At 36.4% G+C, this 24,702-nt stretch overlaps 1 protein-coding gene across 1 annotated transcript in view; it reads left to right on the top strand.

The window, feature by feature from the left end:
• Nucleotides 1–24,702, top strand: part of PIK3C3 (phosphatidylinositol 3-kinase catalytic subunit type 3) — an 80,854-nt gene that overhangs the window by 21,290 nt on the left and 34,862 nt on the right. Inside the window, exons 8-21 of the mRNA XM_064437727.1 lie at nt 383–487; nt 972–1,064; nt 2,796–2,981; nt 4,224–4,378; nt 5,603–5,690; nt 6,820–6,887; nt 9,875–9,980; nt 10,832–10,948; nt 12,474–12,605; nt 14,840–14,968; nt 15,310–15,379; nt 16,047–16,111; nt 18,929–19,013; nt 20,134–20,208. Of these exons, the coding sequence (XP_064293797.1) occupies nt 383–487; nt 972–1,064; nt 2,796–2,981; nt 4,224–4,378; nt 5,603–5,690; nt 6,820–6,887; nt 9,875–9,980; nt 10,832–10,948; nt 12,474–12,605; nt 14,840–14,968; nt 15,310–15,379; nt 16,047–16,111; nt 18,929–19,013; nt 20,134–20,208 (1,474 nt within the window). The remainder of the gene's footprint in view (nt 1–382; nt 488–971; nt 1,065–2,795; nt 2,982–4,223; nt 4,379–5,602; nt 5,691–6,819; nt 6,888–9,874; nt 9,981–10,831; nt 10,949–12,473; nt 12,606–14,839; nt 14,969–15,309; nt 15,380–16,046; nt 16,112–18,928; nt 19,014–20,133; nt 20,209–24,702) is intronic.

Here is a 24,702-nt window from a genome sequence, read left to right as displayed (position 1 = left end):
AGCTTTATACTGCAAACATCCTGAAAATGTTTATAAAGTGGCTAGCACGTTTGAGTGCTAAGTCACAGATCTGTTGATTGAAGCGCTTGCGTTTTGCAGCAATTCACCAAAAGGCAAGTTAGGGCTTATAAATTCTGTGAAGTAAAAAATGCAAAACCTCAAAATCCCCAACAAGCCTCCACGTATTATTGAAGGAGTTTCTTCTAAAGCTACAACAACAACAAAAAAAAAAATCCAGAAGATGCTGTAGTTCTAGATGTGAATTTTAATTATCATGCATTATACAAGATACTGGTGAGTCTTTGCTAGATGGTTTCATTTTAGAAGTAATTTTCTCTGGAGTTTAACTATTTGTAAATACTGACTTACCCTCTGCGTTTAGGAGAACTTAGTAGAAAGCAAGCATCACAAGCTTGCAAGAAGTTTAAGAAGTGGACCTTCTGATCATGACCTGAAGCCTAATGCAGCTACACGAGATCAGCTTAATGTAAGTCAATCACATGATGGCTAAGTTCAATTTTATTAGGTAGTTTGGAATTAATAAGTGGTGACAATTTAAAGGAATTACAGTTCTTTTAAATTTAAAGAAGTAATTAACGAAGCAATATTGTTAAGTGTTTCTTACAAGTCTAGTTAGACAAGTCTAACTCAGAAGGCGGAAGGTACTCGGTTTTTTTTTTTTGTAAAAGTTTTGGGGGGATAAGAATGCATGTTGTGCACTTACCATGTAGGTGTTAAGGGTAGTCTTACAGTAACTGTGCATGTTTGCCTATGCTGCCAGTTCAATGAACCACATAGCTGAGGAGCATCACCTTGATAGCATGAGAACTTTGTGGTGTTGGAAAGCTTTTTTTTCTCCCTAGCTATTTATGTGTTTTGTCAGTGTGGTCATTGTCACTGTGTAGTCTGTTAAGTTGTCGATTATGCCTGTTAATGTTTTTAAACTCACTTTCTGACTGTGTATCTAATAGGTCATAGTGAGTTATCCACCAACAAAGCAGCTAACGTATGAGGAACAGGACCTAGTTTGGAAATTCAGATATTACCTTACTCATCAGGAGAAGGTAAGTTTAATGATTTGACAGGACTTATTAATGCAAGAGGTGCTTCATCTGTCACTCGTTCTACAACATTATGTCCTTGCAGAGATACACAGCTTCACTGTCTTAAAAGCTAGTCAAGATTATTTTAACTTTTTCTACAATGTTACTGATGTAGAAATTGTTGCCTGTAATTTTCTCTTAAATCATACAAACTGGCTATTACTACAGCAGTCTTTCTACATGCACTGTCTGTCAGCTTAAAATACCAGTGTTGCCAATTTTGTCTTCAGCAATGAAAAATTATTAAAGAGGAGCTGCTTCATCCCTTTAGACAAGGGCTAGCGTTAACAGAATAAGTAGCAGCACACCAAAAATCCAAAGTAAGCTAAATAACTAAATAATCCCCCAGCTGTGGGCATTTTTTATGTAGTGGTAATTGTGATAGAGCAGTAACTCTTGACTTTACATTTTACTTGGAAGACAACCCAGCTGTGGGGTGTGGTTTTTTTTTTTTGACATACTAAAACAACCTAATCTTGTTTTTAACTTACATCAGTAAGGTTTCTCAGGTCTGTGCTTATGTAAATGTAGTCTGAATTTAGCTCTACCTTAATGTGAAACAGCATCCTTCTGGACAAATTGTCTAACTGTGGGATAAGCATATTCATGGTGTGCTGGGCAAAGAACTGGTTGAAGAGCAGAGCTCAGAAGGTTGCAGCAAATGGGGCTGCATCTGGCTGGTGACCGATCACCGGCGGTGTTCCTCAGGGTTCAATTCTAGGGCCACTTCCCTTCAATATATTTATCAATGATCTGGATGCAGGAGTTGAATGCACCGCTACCGAACTGGAAGGTGCAGTTGACTCTCTTGAGGGACAAGAGGACTTGCAGAGAGGTCTAGATAGACTGGAGCACTGGGCTATGATTAACGGGATAAAATCTAACAAGTCCAAATGCCGGATTCTGCACGTAGGATGGAGTAATGCTGGGCACAAGTGTAAACTGGGAGAGGAGTGGCTGGCGAGCAGCCCTGCAGAAAGGGATCTGGGGGTGCTGGATGGCAGCAGGCTCAACATGAGTCAGCAGCATGCCCTGGCAGCCCAGAGGGCAAACGGCATCCTGGGGTGCATCAAACACAGTAGAACCAGCCAGTCAAAAGGGGTGATTATCGTCCTGTATTTGGCGTTGGTGCAGCTTCACCTTGAGCACTGTGTGCAGCTCTGGGCCCCAAAATTTAAGAAGGCTGTGAAGGTCCTTGACTGTGTCCAGAGGAGGGCAACAAAGCTGCTGGTGAAAGGACTGGAAGGCATGTCCTATGAGGAAGGCATGAGCTAAGGACTTTGAATTTGTCTACTTTGGAGAAAAGGAGGCTGGGGAGCGACCTCATTGCTCTCTACAGCTTTCTAAGGAGTGGAAGAGGAGAGGGCAGTGCTGAGCTCTTCTCCCTGGGATCCAGTGATATGTAATGGTTCAAAGCTGCACCAGGGGAGGTTTAGACTGGACATTAGGAAGCATTTCTTTACTGAGAGTGTGGTCAAACCCTGAAACAGGCTTCCTAGAGAGGTGATCGATGCCTCAAGCCTGTCAATGTGTAAGAGGCATTTGGAAAATGCCCTTAACATTTGGTCAGCCCAGAATTGGTTGAGCAGTTGGACAGTTGTGACTTTCAACTGAAATAGTCTATATTCTGTTATAAATCATTTGGTTAGCCTGGCTTTTCACTGATGAATTGTCCAATCTCTTTCTGTTTAGGCCTTGACAAAATTCTTAAAATGTGTCAACTGGGACCTACCACAAGAGGCAAAGCAAGCACTGGAGCTGCTGGGCAAGTGGAAGCCCATGGATGTGGAAGACTCTCTAGAACTTCTGTCATCTCACTTCACCAACCCAACAGTTCGGCGCTATGCTGTTGCCAGGCTTCAGCAGGCTGATGATGAGGTATTCATTGTTCTGTGGGTACATGTGAAAGTTAGCTCATCTCAGGATTTTTAGTCTAATTGAGTACTTGAAATGTTTGCTACTTCTTAAGGCATTTAAGTGAATAATAGTGATGGGGAAAAAAAGGGAAATTTACTGTCATGCTATGTAGTATAAGCTCTTTATGGAGCAAAGTCTTCACATTATTAAGTGGCAGTCATTGGTAACTGCCCTACTGTGAACAGCCAGTGATAGTTGGTTTTGTCAAACTAGGTGAAACAACCATGTATTTTCCCCAGAAATCAGTGATAAATTTTGAATGTCAATCTGCATAGAACTTAAGTAGTCGACTAAAAGATTTCCAACAAATCTTACTAGTAATCAAAGCAGAATATTATCATAATCTTTTGCTAAAGAGAGTAGAGAAGCATCTGTGGAAATAAGGTGTTTCTAATTGTATACTGATTAGAATATTGATGAGCCGTGATTTGTGAGTAGAGCCCACTTAATAGATGCTAATCTGTTAAAATTTATTTATATATTTTATTTTATTTTGACAGTAAAAAAAATACTTTGAATGTGTTACCATAACTCTTGAATCCGTGATAATCAATAGAGTTTAAATAGGGAGCATAAATATATCATATTTTTTAAGCCCACCTCAGTAGTCAAAGTCGTAGTGCTTTGACTTCAAAAATATACTTTTTATGAAACATTTGAAAGCAGCTAAACAGAGCAAGTTGAATAGTAGAGATAAGAAATTATAAACAAAAAGTTATTAAAATTCATTTCTTCAGTCTAAAATAGATCAGATACATTGCTTTTTTTTGGATTCCCAGCTACAAAGGGATCAAAAAAAAAAAAAAAGGTTGTGCATACAAGAGTAGAGAACCTGAATACCTGGTACCGTGCTCCAGATTTTATGCTTGAATTTCTTCCGGGGAGCGACGGACTGAAAGGTTTTTTTGTGGATGCTGGAACAAGTAGGGCAGCTTAAGTAAAGAGCACTTCAAAATAGTAATTATACTTAAATATTTACTTAATTAGCACTTACTACCTTTGAGTAACAAAACATTAGTAGTGTGATAACTCAGTATCTTTTATGAGTCAAATTGCATCCCACACCAATTTTTCTATTGATATTGCTTGCTAGGGAGACCCCAATTTCCATTTCTCACTAAATCCTGACTAAGTTTTTCTAAAAATATGGAGTCCTAGTCAGCTTTGGACCCTCAATTAACTTTCTTTTTTTATCTCCATGAGGATTTGCTGATGTATCTACTACAGTTAGTCCAGGCATTGAAATATGAAAACTTTGATGACATAAAGAATGGACTGGAACCTAGCAAGAGGGACAGTCAAGGTTCAATGGCAGAAAGCATGACAACATCTGGAAGTAATGGTGCAGAATTAGACAGGTAAGAAGCTTAGATTTCTGTTAGAAAAGTAGAAAAATGTAACACTGTAAGCCCTCATATTCTTCCTCATTTTTAGGGACCATTGCATATTCAACATCCTATTTTATAATCTGAAGTGGTGACATTAAAAAAAAAAAACAACAAAAAAAAAAACACCACACCCAGAACTAACCCTCAAGGTTTCACATAATATATTTCCTGACTACAAATAGTTTACAGAGCCTTTGATAACTTCTGGAGAACAAGAAAAACACTGGCATTGCTTCCTTTAGTCCTTGCAAAAGTTGGGATGTCTTCAATGAATTTGGTGCAAGAGGTTCCACTTCCCACTTTCATCAAAGAATATGAATCTAAAAGTCTGGAATGGAAAGAAATTTCTTCCTGTTCCTGCAGAAGAAGGTGTAGGGAGAGTTGTGTGAATGTAAAGAAGCTGGAGGAGAACACTTATTCTTGCAGGAATCCAAAAGAAGGGCTGAAATACCTAATTAATATGATGTTAAGCAAGGTGCAAACAAACCTGGTTAACCGAAGTCTTCTTTGAATATTTAATACAAATTTTCAGGATTTTTAGTCTTAAGCTTCAATGTCTAATCACTTGTGTCACTAGGGTGTAATTCTCATATTACAAGAGTACTGCTTTTCCTTCATCTTGCTGCTAAGCTGTAGAGTGGGTGTCTTGGGATGTATGGTATATTTTGAGGCTGCAGTGACACTCAGACATTAATAGAGCTGTTGATTACTTCCTTTCAGGTAAATCTACTGTCTGATAGTTTTGCTTTGCAAGCATTGGGTTTGTCTGTTCTGCTATGAGTAACTGTGTTGCAGACAAGTGCTTGCAGGTGTTGTGTGTTAGCAATTTCATCTTGAACATTTTAAAAAAAGCTTATCCTGAAAATGTAGATCTGCTAAATTGCCATCCATGTCTGCTTATTTTTTATGGAAGGTGAAACAAAATCTAAGTGCATGTCCTTCGCAGCGATAAACTGTACAGCTATCCAGGCACAGATTTTTGCTGTTTTCAGGAACTGCAGTTGTTAAAGTTGCTGTTCATGTGGTTTGTTCTGAAACAGGGTTGAGGTACTGTCTTCAAAGATGCTTCTCTTCCAGTTTTCTGAATTTATTTTGCTGTGGAAGTGAAATGTGTTACTATTTCCATGCATGCCCGCTACCCCTCCCCAAGCAAGAACTCTGAATCATGCCAATTACATGCTTTCCTTTATGCAGTTCCCAGATCATGAGTCCCATTCCACCCGTTTCCTCACCGCCTCTTACTTCCAAGACAAAGGAGCTTGCAGATAATGAGAGCCTTGATGTAAGTCAAATTGTATTTTTGGTCCTTGAACCTTTTTAGTGACCTGATACTGTTTTTAGGTTTTGTGAATATTTGAATCTTTCTACTGTATCTTGCTGAGAAGAATAAATGCTAAGAAAACAGCAATAGCTTAACTGAGTTTTTTGGAGGCCATCTATTTATGTACATGGTCACATAATCCAAAACGGGGGGACTGGGCAGTGAATTCTTCATAAAATTGAAGTACTCTGTTTAAAGGAGAAAATTACTGCAAAGGCTATCACATGCTGATTAGATACTGACAATTGTATGTGTTTGAGGTGTTTTAAAGCAGGGTTTTTAATGGAAAACAGTTATCCAAATGTTTTAATCTCCGGAGTCTGTTCTTCCTGTAGCCATATTCTTTAGCATGGGTGTCATCGCGTTGGACCTAAGTGAGACACTGTGTTGATTTACGTCTGCCATGGATTATACTCAATTTACGCCACAAGTAGAAGAGTAATAAAAATGGGTCTTAAGGGAGGGAAAGGCAAAAGGTAGAGACAGTTTGAGGGAGCCTGATTTTAATCTGATGTGCGGTTAATTCGTCTTTGAACTAAAGGTCCATTCCCTGTTGCAAATCTTCCCTTTTGGGTCGAAGTACTGCATAGAAAATAAGCCTTATTGAGCATATCAGTAAACACATGCAGATTTCTTTTGGGCTGGAATATTAAACTTTGAAAAAGCAGCTAAATGCTGTGTATCCTCTGCAGATCTTTTTCTTTATGTTTAAAATGTAGAACATCTTAATGAATTTTAGATGTTCCGGATGCAAAACAGGGTAGCACATCCCTTTCAGAGTTGAATCTTAGGTGAGGGGTAGTCCTTTAGGAAGAAAGTGTAATATATTATAAATAGAAACTTTTAAGGTAAAGTTTATTGTTGTACTTTTTGACATGTTAGTGATACATTCCTTTAGTAGCAGACCTGTTTTTACTTGTAATGTTTTTGCTGGATTTGGAGTAATATTAAAACCAATATGATTTAAATATTAATTTGTATCTCTTAAAACACCCTGCAATTATTTGGGGTTTTGCCCCTAACTTCGTCTCTCTCTCAAGTGCTTAGACTTCTCTGTATTTTAATTTTACTTTTCTTAAATCCCTTCCAGCAAGACCTCTGCACTTTCTTGATTTCACGAGCATGCAAAAATTCGACGTTGGCAAACTACTTATATTGGTATGTTAGAAACTATTTATTCATACTATATCAATGTCTATTTGAAATCAAAACTATAATGCCCAGAAGGATGCATAGCAAAAGATGACCTTTCTTGAGAACTTGAGAATCTCAGTTTCTGTCAGGATGCATTTGAACAGAATAATGAGTAAAAGGAGTGCTGGTTTTTGAAATGCTCAAACATGTTTTACTGTTAGACAAAGGAAGGTCATTTGCAGGACATTAAATACAGTGCCAGAAAAAAAAAAACACCTAACTATAGTTCGTTTATGGTGGTAGGAAGGAGATAAAGTTCATCTTCTGCTCTGCTTTTCTGTTTGGTTTGTGTTTATAGTTTTGGGCAGTATTGACCAGAATATTACTTTAGCGTTAATCAAGAGTGTACTATATGAAGGTTCATAAATCACTAATTTTTTTGTGCTAAGCTAATTAACTTTTAGATTCCATCTGTGGTTATGCTATGAGCACAAACAGTATCATTGTAGATGTGTGCTTTCTTAAGGGGGAACCTGATCTGTGAATAGTTCATCTAGGTAGTGGAGAGGTAGGATTACTCAGCTAAGAATCCTCTCTCACTTTAGCAGTTCAAGAATTAAATTAGATGTCTAAACCTAGTCATCTGCATGCCTTCTGAGTAAGCATTTGCAGATAGAATTATGTCACTCGTGGAAAGCTGAGGTGAATAGAGCTGTATTAGGAAAGTGTGTGTATGTATTAATGCATATACGTATATGCTATGCATATACACACATACTTAGCACGTACAGCTATTTACTTGTATATGCACATATTTTAAAATAGAGAGCTTAGATGCCTCTTACATGGCTAAATTTAAGTCAAATGATTCTTATTTATGTCCTTTGTAGAGGTATCTAATAATTAAAAAACACTTAATATTCATAGCACATTAACATATGATAATGTGTCTTAACTACAGATAAGCCGTAGATTAGGAACAGTGTGATATGTCATGTAAACATACTAAACTGTTCTTCTAAAATTTTTACAAGAATCCTAACCTACCCCGAGAGTGACTCCATTTGTAAATGTCTTTAAGTTTTAGTATTTTACTGCTTTTGCAGTATCTCAAACTTAAAATATGTAAGTGCATGACTTAACTGCAGTTCATTAGTGTACATACTGTGTTGCAGTGGCCAAAGATAATGTTTGGATTAAGAAAAAAGTGCTATTAAATTTAAATGATTAAAATAGTTGCAGGTCTAATTGATGTGGGCAGAAGCCAAATGCTTGACCTAATCAAGTATTCCTCATTTCATATAAGTGTTAGTAGGTTAACTTATTTCTATCACATTGATAGAACCTGATAGAAACATTTCAGCAACATCTCAGACATTCAGTCTATGGGAAGTTCAGAGCATCCAGAACTCTGAAGTTTTAGGACTTAAAAAACAACAATAACAACAAAACAAAAACAAACGAACACAAAACCCCAACCCAGTCAGTTTATTCTTTGTTTTCTTTCCAGACATCTCAGTTTCTCAGTGACAAAATACAAATGTTGCAGCTACTGTTTGAGCTGAGGTAGCCGTAAATCCTCTTGGCTGCTGATCAATTACTTGTTTCAACTATCCAGACACAGCACGCACCTGAAATAATCAATGGAAAAAGTACAGTAACCCTTGAAAATCAAACCTCCCTGCTTGGTCACTTGTCACTGTAAAGCTGTCCTGTCCTTCAGCACTGGCTGCAGAACTCAGTGCTATTGCTATTTTTTCTGCTTTGGACATATGAGACACTTCTCCAAGTATGAAGCATTACTCTTACTCCTTGTTTCAAGGTAGCTTTGAGAAACTGTCTAGGGCTTTTTAAGAAATAAAGATGAAGATGGGATGTTCCAATTCGTTACATCTGGTTTTCCCTGAAGTTTTGGTGCACAGACTTTGTAATTACGGGCTTATTTTTATACACATTACTGCAATCTAATTTTGTCATTTTAGTGAGGGAACAGTGTAGAGCAATGTTTTTACAAAGTTCTAGAAATAATCTCTAGTTATAGATTTCATTAAGAAAATACTAATGGAATAAGTTAAATATGCCTTATTTTAATGTATACTATATATTGTGTATTTATAAATAAGACTAGTCAAATCTGATCAGCTACAAATGACAGACCTTTAATCTTGTCCCGTAACCATTCAGCTGCAAAGAGATGCTGCACAAGTGCATAAAGAATGGGTAATTCTAGCTGCCAGTGTAAAGTGCAAGTGTGTTTGAATGCATGGAGTCACTTTTTAATTCAAATGCAGTATTTGAAAATTGACTGACTTGCTAATTTCTTCCTTTTTTTAATAGTAGGATTATGTTTTTACTGGGTAATATTAGGAGATGTATTGGTTAACAGAAAGAAGACCTGTGCATAGCTGCTTCTTGCTTGTCAGTGCTGTGAATAGAAATAAGCACAAAAGCTTTCCAAACAACTGCTTAACATAAATTAAATTTTCAGTATACCTGTTTCAAATTCTACTGTTTAAATCTTGTACTTGAATCATAATTTTAGAAATGAAAACTTATTTTGGAACATAGACTTTGCAGAGCTGCTTCAGGACCAATACTGTCTCTTCCACCACGGCTAACGGTAAAATAGGGAGCAGGAAGGGTGAGATTCTTCTTGTTTTTGCAGGTATACCTGAATAGCAAGTTTGCAGCCACTACGTTATGTAGAGGGTAGCATCACAGTGGAATGCCCACTCCTCCCACATGCACTGCTTAGTTGGGGTGTTCATATGATTTGGACTTCAGACTTGTCCTGTCTGAGTTTTAAGTGAAGGATCTCAAACTTTGATAGGCTGTCCTGATCCAAGTGGGAGTTTGACTATGCAGTTTAGAGGAGCTCACCTGTTGGCTTATATCTCATTCAAAAATCAACTTTATTTTTAGTTCCAGACTTACAATACAGGGCTGCTGTATTTCACTCAAATTGCGTAGCTCCAGAGTACAGCATAACTTGGGTTGTTTTTATGCTGCAGGTATGTAATAGTGGAGTGTGAAGACCAAGATACTCAGCAGAGGGACCCAAAGACTCACGAAATGTACTTAAATGTGATGAGAAGATTTAGTCAGGCTTTGCTGAAGGTAATGCCTCTGTGTAAGAAAATATATAGTGTTTTGGGACAGTCATTCCTTGATAAGGCACAGGTGTCTAGAAGGAGGATGGTTTTCTATGTCATATGTATTGGAATCTTAAAAAAAGCTTCTGCTTGAATTTTGAGTTTGGTAAACCAAAGAAACTAGTGAAAAAGAAAATAAGTATTGAGAACTTTTTCCTTCATTGTATTGCTTGTTCCTGTTAGTAGTATGCTGGTCCTAAAATCCTCTGCCTTGTGTAATCAGTCTGTTTTATTTGCTTGCTTTATTGAAAGCGCTTGTCCTTGCAGTGCAAATTGAGATATGAGACATCTTGCATTCACAAAGCGTTGTTCTGGGCGTCAGCAGTAGAGGGTGCTAGACCAGCAGGAAAAAAACACTTTTGTGAATTGCTGTCTGCTTTTGTGAATATTGTGCTATTGTGAATCTGCTATAATTTATAGCAGATGTGCATTCTTTCCTGATTTTAGTGTATCTCATACTTCGTATTAATTAGCACTTTAGGGATGTTATACAAATCTGACTCTTAGGCTTCATAAGAATATTCCATATGCTTATCCTTACTAACTTATTTTGGTTGTGTGAATAGGTTTGTCATGCATGACTGTTCACCACTGAAATTGTTAATGCAAATTTAAGTGCACAGATAGGTCAGATAATTGATTGCCAGCTACAGTGATTCTGATTGTGTTTCACTGAAAATACCTTTTGAATTTATAGGAAGTTGAACTTTATTCACTTACCTCTTAAAAGCCTAAAGGTCTTAGAACAAAGGAATAGTTTCTAGATAAAATAGTTACAGAATGAAGAACTAATTTTCTTTCTTTTAATTCACTTAGGGTGATAAGTCTGTCAGAGTCATGCGTTCGTTGTTGGCAGCCCAGCAGACATTTGTAGATCGTCTGGTTCATGTAATGAAAGCAGTGCAGCGTGAAAGTGGGAATCGTAAGAAGAAGGTAACTAAAGGATTGGAAAACTTATCTGTGGCTAGAATGTGACAACAGGAATGTTAGCTTTTCACTAAAAATTCTTAGCACTGAGATCTGTAACAGATGTCTGCCTGTCCTGTAATAATTTTAGCAAACTTCAAACAAACTTAGGAGAGGTTTAGATGAGTCAAAGTTCAAAAATATTGTGACAGTTTGTAGATGAAAAAGACAAGAAGCCCTTGAGAAGAATCTCGGGACATTCTAGCAAAAGGAAGACATGAGAATAATTGCGTAGCTGATGATATACTAGTGAACATGTTGTGGGGGACATAGGAAGGGAGCAGAGGTTACTGTGGTGTGAGAATTTTGCCAGGATAGATAATGAAATCTGACTGGCAGCAAGGTTGCATATATTCCAATAGCAACAAACCTTTAGCAGAACTTTGCCTTCTCTGAGACACACCTTATATAAGAATAGTTATCTCTTGCATCTTGAGGAAAAGGATTTCTATTGGGTGCATTTTAAGAAGCTTTGTCCTTCTTAGCTAAAATATTTCATGTAAACTTGACAGACAGGGATGAGGAGGAGGCAGGAATACCAAGGGAAGTTTTAAGCATGGATTTTTTTAGTGTAATAATTCTTTTCACCTTCTTTTTTTTTCAATCTGTGGGGTATATTTGTGTGGGGAAAATGAAACACTTAAGCATTGTGTTTATGAAATTTTGTGAATGTGCTATGTATCAGTAATAAAGGTGTAATTACTGAAAGAGAAGGAGGGTTTTTCTGTTTGTAAGAATGTATTTCCTGATTGTGCAGTGCACTGATAACATTCTGTCAAATGTTGTTTTATAATTGCTATGATATTTCTGTAAAACTAAGAAACACATGGCTTTGATTTTTGAATTAAAATCTAGCTAGCAGCATTTAAGGAACAGAAGCATTCCTGACAGTAGAGGGCTATCTTGCTGCTTGTCTGCGTTTATGCCTGTTACATTCGGCTGGGGAAAAGACTAGAGACTTCTATGTACTAGACCTTTATTTTGTAGGACAACAAGTGTAAAGAACTCAAAAACTGGCTAGTGTTGTATTTCTGGTAACTACAGATGTAGGAATGTAGAGCAAGCTCTGAAATAACACCTATGCAAGCTGTTGGCAGCTCGGTTCGTTCGTGGTAGGGATCTCCTTGAGCTCAGTGTTTTAAAGGATCAGAGCTGAAGACTTGAATCAAGTTTCTGAAACAACTAACATTTGATACTGGTATAGAAAGTAAATAATCCTGCTACTTGTGCAGGCAATTTAGATATACATTGTTATAAGACTGTTATACCTGACACTTATAGAATTGCTTTACTCAGACTATTTTCTTATTCATATTACTGCAAATGGAGAAATTTTTTTTGCTGGATTTTAAGAGTGAAATCTTAATTCTTCGGGATATTAAAGAATTTAATAAATTGGATATTTACTAATACATCCTTTTTAACTGTTCATATATACCTAGTGTGTATTTTGTATTCTTTTAAACAAGTTTTTATTCTTTTATTCTATTAGAATGAGCGGCTTCAGGCATTGTTAGCCGATAATGAAAAGATGAATTTAGCAGATATGGAACTTATTCCACTTCCTCTGGAACCTCAGGTGAAAATTAAAGGGATAATCCCTGAAAAAGCCACACTCTTCAAGGTAAATGAGGTCTTCTGAATAGCTGAAATACAAACAAATCTTATGAGCACTAAGCTTAGAAACATCAGATGAAAGATTTAAAGGGGCTGACATAGTTGAGCAAAATGTAACTATAATGTGCTCTTAAAGTGGTTAAACAACTCTATTTTCTTTGTGAAACACTCTTTCAAGTTAACGTGCAAAGCTGAAAGTACCTTGTATAAGACTGGTACAGTTCATAAAGTTTATGAAGTCCCCAAGCTGAAGGAATGCTTCCTAGTCCAGAATCTCTCTGAAGGTTAGTTGGACTGCGTTCAACAGGTGTTGCATCTCAGCAGTTGTATGTCTATTCCATTGCAAAATAAAACTGTTAGATTGGTAGAGACTGGAAAGCAATAAGGTGGCTCATCCCGTGCAGTTGCTGTGGACTGACAGGTAGATCCTATCTGTAGCACTTGCTTCTGATCATATGGCAAGCTCTTAATCTAGCCAATAAATAGTCAATGTGCTGTTGGAAGAGCTGGGATTTTTTACTTCCTGTACTACTTGGAGTGTAAGTTATTACCACTGTCCAGTGATGTAGGACCCCTTTATAAATTTACTTTCAACTCATACAGGTGACTGTGAACTAATTTTAAGATGACCAAAATGAGCTTTACCAGTCAGGCCTATGTCCAGGAGGCATTCTCTGTCAATTAAAAAAATGATCAAGCTGCTGTGGCAACTCCTGGTGATCATCGTTTCTACTATGTCACAAATGTATTTTACCCAGTAGTTTCAAACTTTGACAGGCTGCTTGTTGACTGTGATATAATTTGTGTTTACTTAGTCAGAGATGAATATTTTTGCATAGTCTTCTAGCTTAACGCTGGAACCAGGAGACGGTGGCTTGCTTCTTTATCTATCAGTTAGTCTCTCAAGAGTACACTTCATTTCCGTGCTGCTGCACCTCAGGTGGAGGCAACATTGGAAAGATCTTGTAATGAGAACAGGGTTTTGCAAACTTGAGTCAACTTTTAGACTCAGTATGATTTAAGGATCAGGGGAAGAATGTTGACAAAAAGACTGCTGGAACAGTTTCTAAATATTTCCTATCAAGAATAATAGCTCAACTTGATCAGGACAAAGTCAGAGTGTCTTCTACACATTGGTCTTAAGTAGCAGTGTAGAACACTTAGGTCCAAAAGTATAAGATGTAACTTGTATCAAAATCAGAGGTGGCTTCAATCCTGATTCTGAAGGTAATATATCTCTATTTAATCTTTGATTATGTACTACGGGATAAACAACAGACAAACCCGAAGAGGGAAGAATGACTAATTTTTGGTGCTCTGGGACATCACATGGCAGCTTTTGTGGGAGTATCTAAATAATTTTTCCTTTATTTATGGAACATAGTAATTTTGAAACATTCATTGTATATGAAAATCTGCTCAAATATTAAACTCTATCTTTTTATTTTTCTTTGTTTTGGTTTTGAGGGAAGTGTGTTGGCCAGTTGCAATAGATTAAATCATTCATGTAGGTAATTGATCCCCTTCAACCCATTTTATGCAGACAAATTGCAAACAATTAAATTGGCTTTCTCTAACAACAATGTAAAAAGGCATTTTTGCTTTTACTAAATAGATTAAAGAAGCAATTAATTGTTTAAGATGTCTTGCCCCTAGCATTTCTTTGATGTTTATCCTATAATTGTGTCTCTCTTTGATCTGGTCAGTTTAAATTTGTTTTGTTGTGACCTTTTGCATAATGCTTCTATGTTATTTGAAATTACATGCCTACAAACAAAATTTGAATCCTTCTGTCATTTCCTCTTCTGCTCCTGGGTGGGGGGGTGTCATGGGAAGAATGTATCTATCCTTCATATTCCTTGCTAAAAAAAGGAGGAAAGCCTTAAGATTTTTTTTAAAAACATGCCGAGATCACACTTTTGGTAAGTGGAAAATGGTATGTTCTAGACAGTGAGTAACTGCTTTTAGAAGCTTTAGAATTGCTTCTTTTCTACCAAGCTTGAGGAACATGAAGAGACTGCTGGTGCTCACTGCCATGCTGTTTGTATTCAGATGGGACTATTCTAAATTTTTTTTCCAGACTGAACTTGATACTTGAATCCTGTGACCTGATAGTTGCTTAATTCACTTCTGATTTACAGTGCAGTAAGCAAGGATTTATATTTCAGAAGTCCACTGTATCAACATGTTAAGATGAAAATTGCTGTGAACCAGCTTAGTAGAATAAATTTCCTTTTCCAGAGTGCCTTAATGCCTGCTCAGTTATTCTTCAAGACAGAAGATGGAGGCAAATATCCTGTAATTTTTAAGCACGGTGATGATTTACGTCAAGATCAACTTATTCTTCAGATTATTTCACTCATGGATAAGGTGAGAGTTATTAATCCCTGTTCTTGTCCTTCTGTGTTCTTGATTCTCCTTGTTGAGAGCAAGACTGTTGAAAACTGTTAATGCAGCTTATGTTGCTAATACATTCCTGGGTTCTCAGGTCTTAAGTGGCTTTTTTTCCTTTCTTTATAGACAGGGAGTGATGCTGTGTAGATTTAAAAAATAAAAATAATAAATCAGCAAACAGGCTTTCACTCATTACTAATTTCAGTGAAGAACAGTGGAGAACAATGTCCAGTACACATTCCTTTTAGAAATAGAAGCTGCATTCTGTTGCATTAATCTTTGGCTTCTTTTTTTTTTTTTTGTGGTGTTCTTTCCAGCTGTTAAGAAAAGAGAATCTGGATTTGAAGCTGACACCCTATAAAGTGCTGGCAACTAGTACAAAACATGGTATGTATACTTTTATTTCCTAAAAATGCAGTATTGGGTGGAATTTTCTCCCTCTGTTCATAGACTGTTGTGACACGCTATTTTCATGAGAGACGTTTTGCTTAGTCCAGTGTTCTAAAAATTCTTCAAATGTGTGAGAAAACCTTGTTGCAATGTAAGTCATGGAAGTAAACAACTTGGGTGACCACAGCATTTCACAGGTGACTCAAAATATCTTCATAAAAGAGGCCCAGTCTGGGTTTCAGAGTATGTGACAGTCAGTAGTGTGATCCTTGCCACTAGTGTGCTGTATAGTTTCAGGCAAATAATTTTTAACACCCCAGTCGATAGATCTTTGCATGAAATGGGGGAAAAAGAAAAAAGCCAAAACAAAATCAAACTTGGCTATGCTTTTAGGTACATTCTGGATAAATATTTAGAAAGCTGTTGGTTTATCTTTCTCAGGAAAACTTGGAACAACAGACCTTTTGCAAGCTAGTTTGATGTTAATAACTAGTTGTTTTGAAATGACTGAAGGAAGAAAATGGGGGCAAAACATGTTTTTTTGGTGATGAGAAGCAGTCAAATGAAAATGTGTATTAGTGTTGCCCTTTAATAAGCATCCAATATAGAGGAGTTTGAAAGTTCTGTGCATTGGAGATTTTTGTTTGTTTGTTTTCTGTGACAGGCTTTATGCAGTTTATTCAATCAGTACCAGTTGCAGAAGTTCTTGCAACAGAGGAAAGCATACAGGTATGTTATGGGGGAATTTTAAGTCTTCAGATCAAACAGTATATATTGGTGGTTTAGATCTTATGCAAAAGTCTTTAGTCTCTCAGCTGATTTTTCTGTGTGTTGTTAGAAGACAAATTACAGCTTGAAACACTTACAGCAGATGTTTTGCTTTAAAAAAAGCATTTATTGCTTTATAAAACATTATTTACAGTGGATTTTTTGCTTTAAAAAAATATAAATCACCACATTAGTGTCTCACGTCCTAAAAACACTACCATTTATTTAGTTGTGATATTGAAATTCTGGCTTTGCTGTAATGATGAATGGAAGATGCATGATACTTTTCTGTACAGTTTTGTTTTAAAGTGTTTCTGTCTTTCATTCAGTAGTTTTGGCTTGATACCTTGTTAAAGTATGTTTTAATTATGTCTTTTTTTTTTTTTTTTTTTTTGTTAAATGGAACAACTAACTAGTTTGTCCATATAATTCCTTAAGTCTGTTTCTCTGCTATGGTGGATGTATAGAAAACTGTGATTTTTTTTTTTTTTTTTTTCTTGGCAGGCTTCCTGTAACTGTTGTGGAATTGAGTAGGGATACATAATTGAATAGTGACACACAAAAGGCATGTTGATTTCAAACACAGCACACAAACCAGTTAGCAGACCTCAGCTGGTTGAGATAAATATAGTTAGATAAAAACATACCCAATTTTTGTATAAGATATATAGCTAATAAGTTTTTTAATGAAGACACAGCATGGTTGTGTTGGATTCAATTTGTCACAGGACCTTTCTTCCCTTTTTTTGTAGTTGTTACTGAAGTTTACACTTGTTCATAGCTCAATACCTGGGAGCCAAAGCCAATAGCTCCCAGCTGCTATAAATTATATCTATTAAAAATATGGAGATTAAAAATGCTTATCATTTGTCATTATCATTTGCTTAACAAATCAGCATATCAAATGCTTATCCTTTATAAAAAATGCTTATCATTAATTAATGACCAGCAACAAGTTGCATAAGTGTTTTGAGCTTTCTGTTCTGTACAGATTGTGATAAGCTATAGCTACACATGCAATAATCATACAGTTTATAAAGTGTTTCTTCACAGTACATGTTGGAAATGTACTATTGATATTCTAGTCCGTTATATGTTTTTATAAAATAATATATTTAGAAATGCTTATGAAATTGTCATTTTGCAATTACTTACAATATTCCAATCTAACATAGGTGTCCCACTGTTTTATTTGCTGTGCAGACATAAGGCACAATTCTTCCTGTGAAGAATTTCTAATCTAAATAGACAAGACACCAAAAGAATGTGATCTAAGATTACTACACAGATCAATGGCAAAATGCATTATAGAGCCCAGACTTCCTGTGCCAAAGCATGATAAAATAGCTGGGCATTGTAGGCCATTGTAGGTAGGAAATAAAAACAAAAAGAAGATCTTTAGGTGTTGTGAAAGTTTGGTTTATTCTTTTTGTAAATGTTCATTTTGGGTGTCACAACTGCATTAATAAAGACGGGGACTGTATTGAAATATTAACGGATGTTTAACTTATGAAAAATTTTAAAGCAAGTAATCTAATACTGGCTGGTATTACATATCTGCAGGACAGAAAAGATGTTTTGATGTTTGCATGTTACCTTCTATCAACAGTCTTGAAATTACAGTTCATGTTTTGGAGATATTTCTGTTCTACACTCTACAGTTTAGCGTTTGGATGGTCTGCAGTCTGTTTGTATTTGGGTTTTTGGTTTTCTTAGGGTTTTCTTGTTTGTTTGTGATTTTGGTGGTGGGGTTTTTTTTGTTTGTGGTTTTTTTTTCCTTCCATCATGTAAAATTTTGGAGCGCTGAAAGTAGATCTCTCTAGTACCCTGTTAACCAGTTAAAACTTACCTTCCACATTTTGCTTAGGGATTTCATTTAACAGACTCTCTGTACTGTCAGCTTTTTTAACATACCTCAGAAGGACATGTTCCTGTGTAAGGAAAGATAATGAAAACTTTCTCCAGTTCTTAAAACTCTGATGCATGTTACAACAGGACTGCTTTTCGAGCAAAACTTTCCTAAATATCCTGCAGGTACCTTCCTTCAGTACCTTCTTTTCTTTTTTATGATTCCCTTTAATTTTTTCATTAGGATTTTAGTCACTTATATCATCCGGATGCTTGTGAAACTTCTCGTCCAGTGCTTGCTTACCTTTGCTTGCTGGAAGAAACTTGTACTTAATCTTGGATATAATTTACCCATCTTGTGTCTCAGTCAAGAAAAACCCAGTTTTCTTCTGAGTAGTAGGAAGGGCTGTTTTGGCCCTGTCCACATTTCACAGAAAATGTGAAATTTCCATTTGATGTCATTAAATTTTCCTTTAAAAGTCAGTAGCAGTTGGTTGTATTGAGGAATATGGAGACACATAATTATGATAACCTTGTAAGAGCGTGTGTCCCAAATGTAGTTACAAATCTGAACTGTTAGTCCTGTTCCAGTTTTTGCTGATCTGGCATAAACAGTTTCCTGTGGAAGTATTTTGCATGCATGGTTATTAACTTGTTAATTTTTTTAAGCTGTCAATAAAGAAAACTGATTTTCAATTTGAACTTCACATCTGTTTCTGTTGAGTATAAACATGTGATGATTAAGACAGAAAATAAAGTGATACAAAATTAAATTAGATCTTACTAGGTTTTTGGAAGTGACTGTTAGTTCAGCAGACTGGAATAATGGCCATTTATGGTCTTGATTTAAATCTTTTTTTTTTTTACCAGTTCTAAAGATCTGTTCAGATCATGTGGAATAACTAAATATGTTGATGATTTCTCCTCCAGAACTTCTTCAGAAAACATGCACCTAGTGAGACTGGGCCTCATGGAATAAGTGCAGAGGTGATGGACACATATATTAAAAGCTGTGGTAAGTTACAGTCTTAGAGTTGGTAACTTCACATCTGAACTATAAAGGACAGGGTAGATGAGATATTAAGACATCTGAAGTTTAGATGACTGTAGATAGAGCATTGTGCATGTACTTGCTGTCAGAATCCTTGAGAAGATGATAGTTTTGAGCCTGGCATGTCTTAGACAATTCCTCCCCTCAGCCCTTTTTTTGTTCCCCTTAAAGGAGACTAGACATTAAATGCTCTTTGCTTTCGAACAATAATCTTACCTCTGCCCTCTCCACATCACGAGTTGGGGTCTTTATAATTCATGGAGTTGTAGAGCATTTCTATAATAAAAAATAATCTGTATTTGTAGTAGAAAATTTTAATTTGTTCTTAAAACATCGAGGATTTTTTGGGGTCAGGCTACGTACAACTTCTTGTTCCATTTGGATGACAAGAAAAACTGGTAGTCTAATTCTTGGTCAGTAAACTGATGCTTATGTTAACATATTACATTTGCTGCCCATTGCATTAAAAGCAATTCCAGTTTACAAAAAAAAAAAGACTTCAGTTATTGCTCCGCAGTATCTTCTTTCCCATTCTCTTTCTCATGGTGCAGTCTTTAGAACTACTTCAAACTGGTTAGTGGGTGAAAGTAAGAATTAAAACAGATTGCAGTAGTTTGAATTTACTTTATCACTGCCTGGCCCACTGCTTAGCTTGCAAATGCTGCAGATGTATATGTTCAGATTCATATCAATGTCTAATGCTTGCTTACAGTTGTCCTAAAATACTTTAAGTTCAAAATGTGTACATTCATTTTGCTTAAAATACTTCATCTTCCTTTGAAGTATCTTAATCCCAATATTGAATTAATTTAGGCTTTTAGTGTTAAGCATATTATTGTGTTGTAAGAAGTTAAAATCTAGGCAGTACTGAGTAAACTTTGGAGTTTCATTACTTCGAATGTTCTTCATACTGCTGATAATCTTGATTATTTCTTACCAGCACCACCCCTCCCTGCAGTCTCTCTGGTATATTTATTACTTGTGAGTAAGAGCTAAGATCATGTCATATGCTGTTGAATTTTGTGGAACCTGTTGCCCTCCAAGAAAGGTACTTATATTGATGTTCACAATGTACTTGTTACAGCTGGTTACTGTGTAATTACATACATCCTTGGAGTTGGAGATAGACATCTGGATAATCTTCTGCTCACAAAAACAGGTAATTCTTTTTAGCAGTATAATTTTGTAACAGCAGTTTAATTTCTAATGTGTTGGTACTGTTTTGCTACATTTTCCTTCTGAGTATAACTTGCTGAGTATTGTAGATCAGAATATATTTTTAAATGTAAAGTTATATTGCCTCATCTAAGGTAATAATTGATCCAGTGAATCAAAGATAAGGTTTAAACTGTTAGTAGTGTGAAGTGGCAGTTAAAGAATAAGAAACCAAGTACATTAATTTCTCTCTAAACACATTAGTAGGCGAGATATAATGTATATCTGATATGTGCCTTTGATGTCAGTTTAAGAGCCATTTGTAGGTAATGGAAGTCTAACTTCACTTAATCACAGACATATTTATAAACACTGAGGTTTTTGTATAGTTTTCAGTTGACTTATTTTAAATGTGTTCTACCGTAACATTTTTTACACTGAAAGCTGGACCTGTAAGTTGTTTCTTGTTAAACGCAAGAATTTTCTTGAGTGGTGCTATCTCTTTTGAAAGTAGTATAGTCGTCATATATGGTAAAATTTTACTACCTTTACCCAAGACCAAGAAACATTTCACTCTTACCTTAACCTTGGCTAAAATCATTACATTGTTTTTTTCAGAGCTATTGGTCCAAAGCTGGAAAAAAGGATGCATTAAAAATACTTGTAAAATTACTTCAACCCCAAGTATCTAACTGTTCTTTATCAAACCATTTAATTTTTCATTAAATTGTTACATCCCTATTTAACAGCTTTTTTAACATGCTATCAGAAAGCAAATTCAATATCTACTAGTTGGGTGCCAGTTGTATTTTAATAGTTCTCAAAAAATTCTGCTTTTTTTATGTATGCTATTTCAAATACAATAGATGTTTAGGCAAGTATTATCAGTAGTCATATGGAATTAGGTATAATCTTGTCGATTTCACTGATATGTCCATGTGAATTCTTGTCTCAGATTTTAATTTCTTTATAAGCAAAGTGGTTCTCTGAGCTCTCCAGGTCTGTATATTTTTCTAAGAAATTTATGTGATATGTCCCAGAAATGGGAATATTACATGAGATATGTCAGAGCAGGATTCACTTCAGCATTTTCTATTCCCTGTGAATCTTGCCTTCTTGATGAAACCAAACCACTGTACAGCAAAAATCGAAGTGTTTCATCATCACCCTAACTGAGCTGGCTGGACCATTCACAGAATTAGAGAATCCCAGAATGGTGGGGGTTGGAAGGGACCTCTGGAGATCATCCTGTCCAACCCCCTGCTTGAGCAAGCACACCGAGAGCAGGGGCACAGGGCCACGTCCAGGCGGGGGGTGAATGTCTCCAGGGAAGGGACCCCACAGCCTCTCTGGGCAGCCTGTGCCCCTGCTCTGGCACCCGCACAGGGAAGGAGATTTTCTTCATAATCAGGTGGAACTTCCTGTGTTCCAGCATGTGCCCATCACCCTTGTCCCGTCATTGACACTGTTGGAATGAGTCTGGCTCCATCCTCTTGACACCCACCTTTAAGGTATTAATAAGCATTGGTAAGATCCTCCCTCAGCCTTCTCTTCTCCAGGCTGAGCAAACCCAGGTCACTCACCCTTTCCTCATAAGAGATGCTCCAGTCCCTGATCATCTCGGTAGCTCTCAGCTCCAGTTGAGATTATATATATTTTTTTAAGCCTTCTCTGAAGAAGGAAATAGGCTCTTCAGTGCCCTGCTCATTACAAATTCACGGTTAGGGGAGAGGAAGTAATAGAAGTTACTGTTTAACCAAGTACATCCTCTAGTTTTCATCAAAACCTGCGTGCCTTGAAAGTTCAAAATAGCAGATAGGCATTTTGATTCTCCCGAACTTGTTTTAACTTTTTAAATGGTATGGGGTTTTTTCTTGTTGCCATTTCTATGGATTAATAACAGACCAGGTAGAGTGAATAATTCCAGTGATTCTAGATAAATAAAAGATTTCTCTAATAGAGGAAATGAAAGGTTTGAAAATAAAGCTACTTTCAACTACTATAGTCAGTGCCTTGGAGTTGGGGGAAATTCAAGTGATTTCATTGAAAATGAGTTTGTATGTAGCTACATGACCTTCACAAAGTTTTAACAAATGAAAACAGTTTCTGTAGGGGAAAAAATTTTTGGAGTGGTTTTGTTGGGTGTTTTCTTTTTTATTTGCTTACTTTTCAACTACAGCTTCCCACGGGAGTTCTGGTGTCTTGAATACCTTAATTACATAGTGATGAAGAGTTAGGAGTTGTGGTTATGTGTTTATAGTAAAGTGAAAAGTTTATTGAATGAGAAACATAAATAAAAAGTCTTATTTGAAGAAGAGATACACGTGAAAGGCTTGTTAGCTTACAGATAAGGCTGAAGCATATATTACTTTGAATTAGCATATTCTGTATGAAGTAGCGGAAGATTAACCATTGGGCCTTGATTAGGGTAAAAGGTCTTGCTCTAAGCAAATGGGAGAACAGTTCCAGTGTATTTTTCCTTATCTGCTTGGAAATATACAAATGGGCATTGAAAAAATCTGTCTTAGTGGTCTCTGTCGTTTGTTTAAGGTGACAGGTATAAATCTTTCCACAGCAGGCACTGCTTGCATGCTCAGAGTAGTAATATTTTAGTGTTTTGATTTGGGGTAAAGTATATCTTACCTGTCTATGTTAAAAAGTAACAGCACAATGGCTGTTGGGCTTGGTGGAAGGTTTTAAGCCGTACAGCAGAGGGCAGCGCACATCCACAGTACGTTCTGAGTCTGAAATTGTTTTTATACGCTGCCTATACTCTGTCACATACTGAGGGAGGTTTTTTGAGCTATCAAAGAGAAATTGTCATGTTCCAAATACAACAAAGGCTTGCTGCAAAGGCTTGTTTCTTGTTACTGAGAATCCTTTAGGCTTAAGCTGGAAAAAGCTAAATTCATTCATTCATTAAGTACCTTTCTTCAAAATTTTGTGAATATATATGCATCTTTTCTTGATGATTTGAATTCTTGATGAATCGACACTTTCCAGTAGGTCAAAGAACACTGAGTACCAGCTGTGGGTTCACATACTTTGCTTGGATTTATGTGGCAATATATATCGTTACCTTTTTCAGCTCTACCTTTTAGTTTGGTGAATGTAGCTACATATGTGTTGGGCTCCTTCAAATAGAATTGTTGCATCATCTTCTAACATACAGACATCTATGTTTATAATAGATATAGTATAATTTAAATATTAAGCAGTAAGGACTGAAGTTCATAAAAACAAATTGTTTCCCACTCAGTGTTAGAACCATTTGGGTTTGGGTTGTTTTTTTTTTGCACTATAGGATGAGAATGTCTGTTATCTGGGTGAAATGATTTCTTCTGTCTTTCATTACTGTTTTATGCCTCGAATTCTAGAAATAGGATGACTTTTTTATAAGTAGGCTTAAACAAGAAATCTAGATTTTCATATTTTTAAATGCTGTACCGTTATACTTCAGGGGCAGCTGTAGAAGTTAGTTTGGAAAGAGATAATAGGGAACCTTCAGTCAAAACATTCTCATCCATCAGTAACGTGAAAAATTACAATAGTTGCATCAGTTTCACCAACGTGCCTTAGCTTGTAACCTGAATGTCACATTATTTATTTTCTCCGAGAAATTTCATCTTCCTACTTCTCTTGGAGATGAAGTATGTTATCAGTTGCAATATGTTTTAATTTCTTGTTTCCAGACCTATAACAACAGATATTACTGTGACTTGCAAAACAGTGTCTTGTTATTTACAGCTCAATACCCAGCATTAACTAACATCAGTGCCTTGTAGGATTACAGACTGATTCATATATTAATGCCAGTGTCTGACTTACCACCTAATGTGCCCTTTTTGCCATGGAATGAAGAGCGGGATGATTGTGAAGCTGATCGTGATAACAAGATGTTGCATGTTCAGTTAACTTCCATGTAATATGCATTATGTTAGTGTTTCAATTATGTCACACCTTCCCTGGAAAATACTTTCTTCTGGATTTGTTCAACACTCTGTTTTTGACTGTAGAGTTGGGATGTAGCTACTGATGTTACACCCAGATACAGATGTCTTCATGTTTGCTAAGCCTTTTAAAGTCTTAAGACAGTCAGTACAGTCATCATTAGAGCTTAGGTAGTATTTCAGCTATGATAGACAAGTGAAGTCTCCTGTCCCATATGAGGTCTTAACATCAAGTTGCTTTATAGACAAAGGTTTCACAAAGGTCTTCTCCTATCTGCAGGCTAGGTGTAGTATTTTAGGATATTCTGAGACATTCAGATGGCATTCTTGAGTAGCATTGCATGTGTGTCTGAGCAACTAATTCTCCCCCTAGTGAGTGGCCAGCTTAATCTTTCAATAACCTTTAGGGACCTGTATGTAAATCCAAGTTCCCATTATAGGTTCCCTAAATGCAGGTGCTTTGATCTGAACTCTACACCTGAAATTGCTCTGTATCAGTAGAGCAAATTGCGACGTGGGTAAAATTACATTATTAATATCTGACGGCT

This window comes from Phalacrocorax carbo, chromosome Z (assembly GCF_963921805.1).
Source record: "Phalacrocorax carbo chromosome Z, bPhaCar2.1, whole genome shotgun sequence".
Taxonomy (NCBI): domain Eukaryota; kingdom Metazoa; phylum Chordata; class Aves; order Suliformes; family Phalacrocoracidae; genus Phalacrocorax; species Phalacrocorax carbo.
Note: the sequence above shows the minus strand (reverse complement) of the source record. Positions and strands in the feature narration are given on the sequence as shown.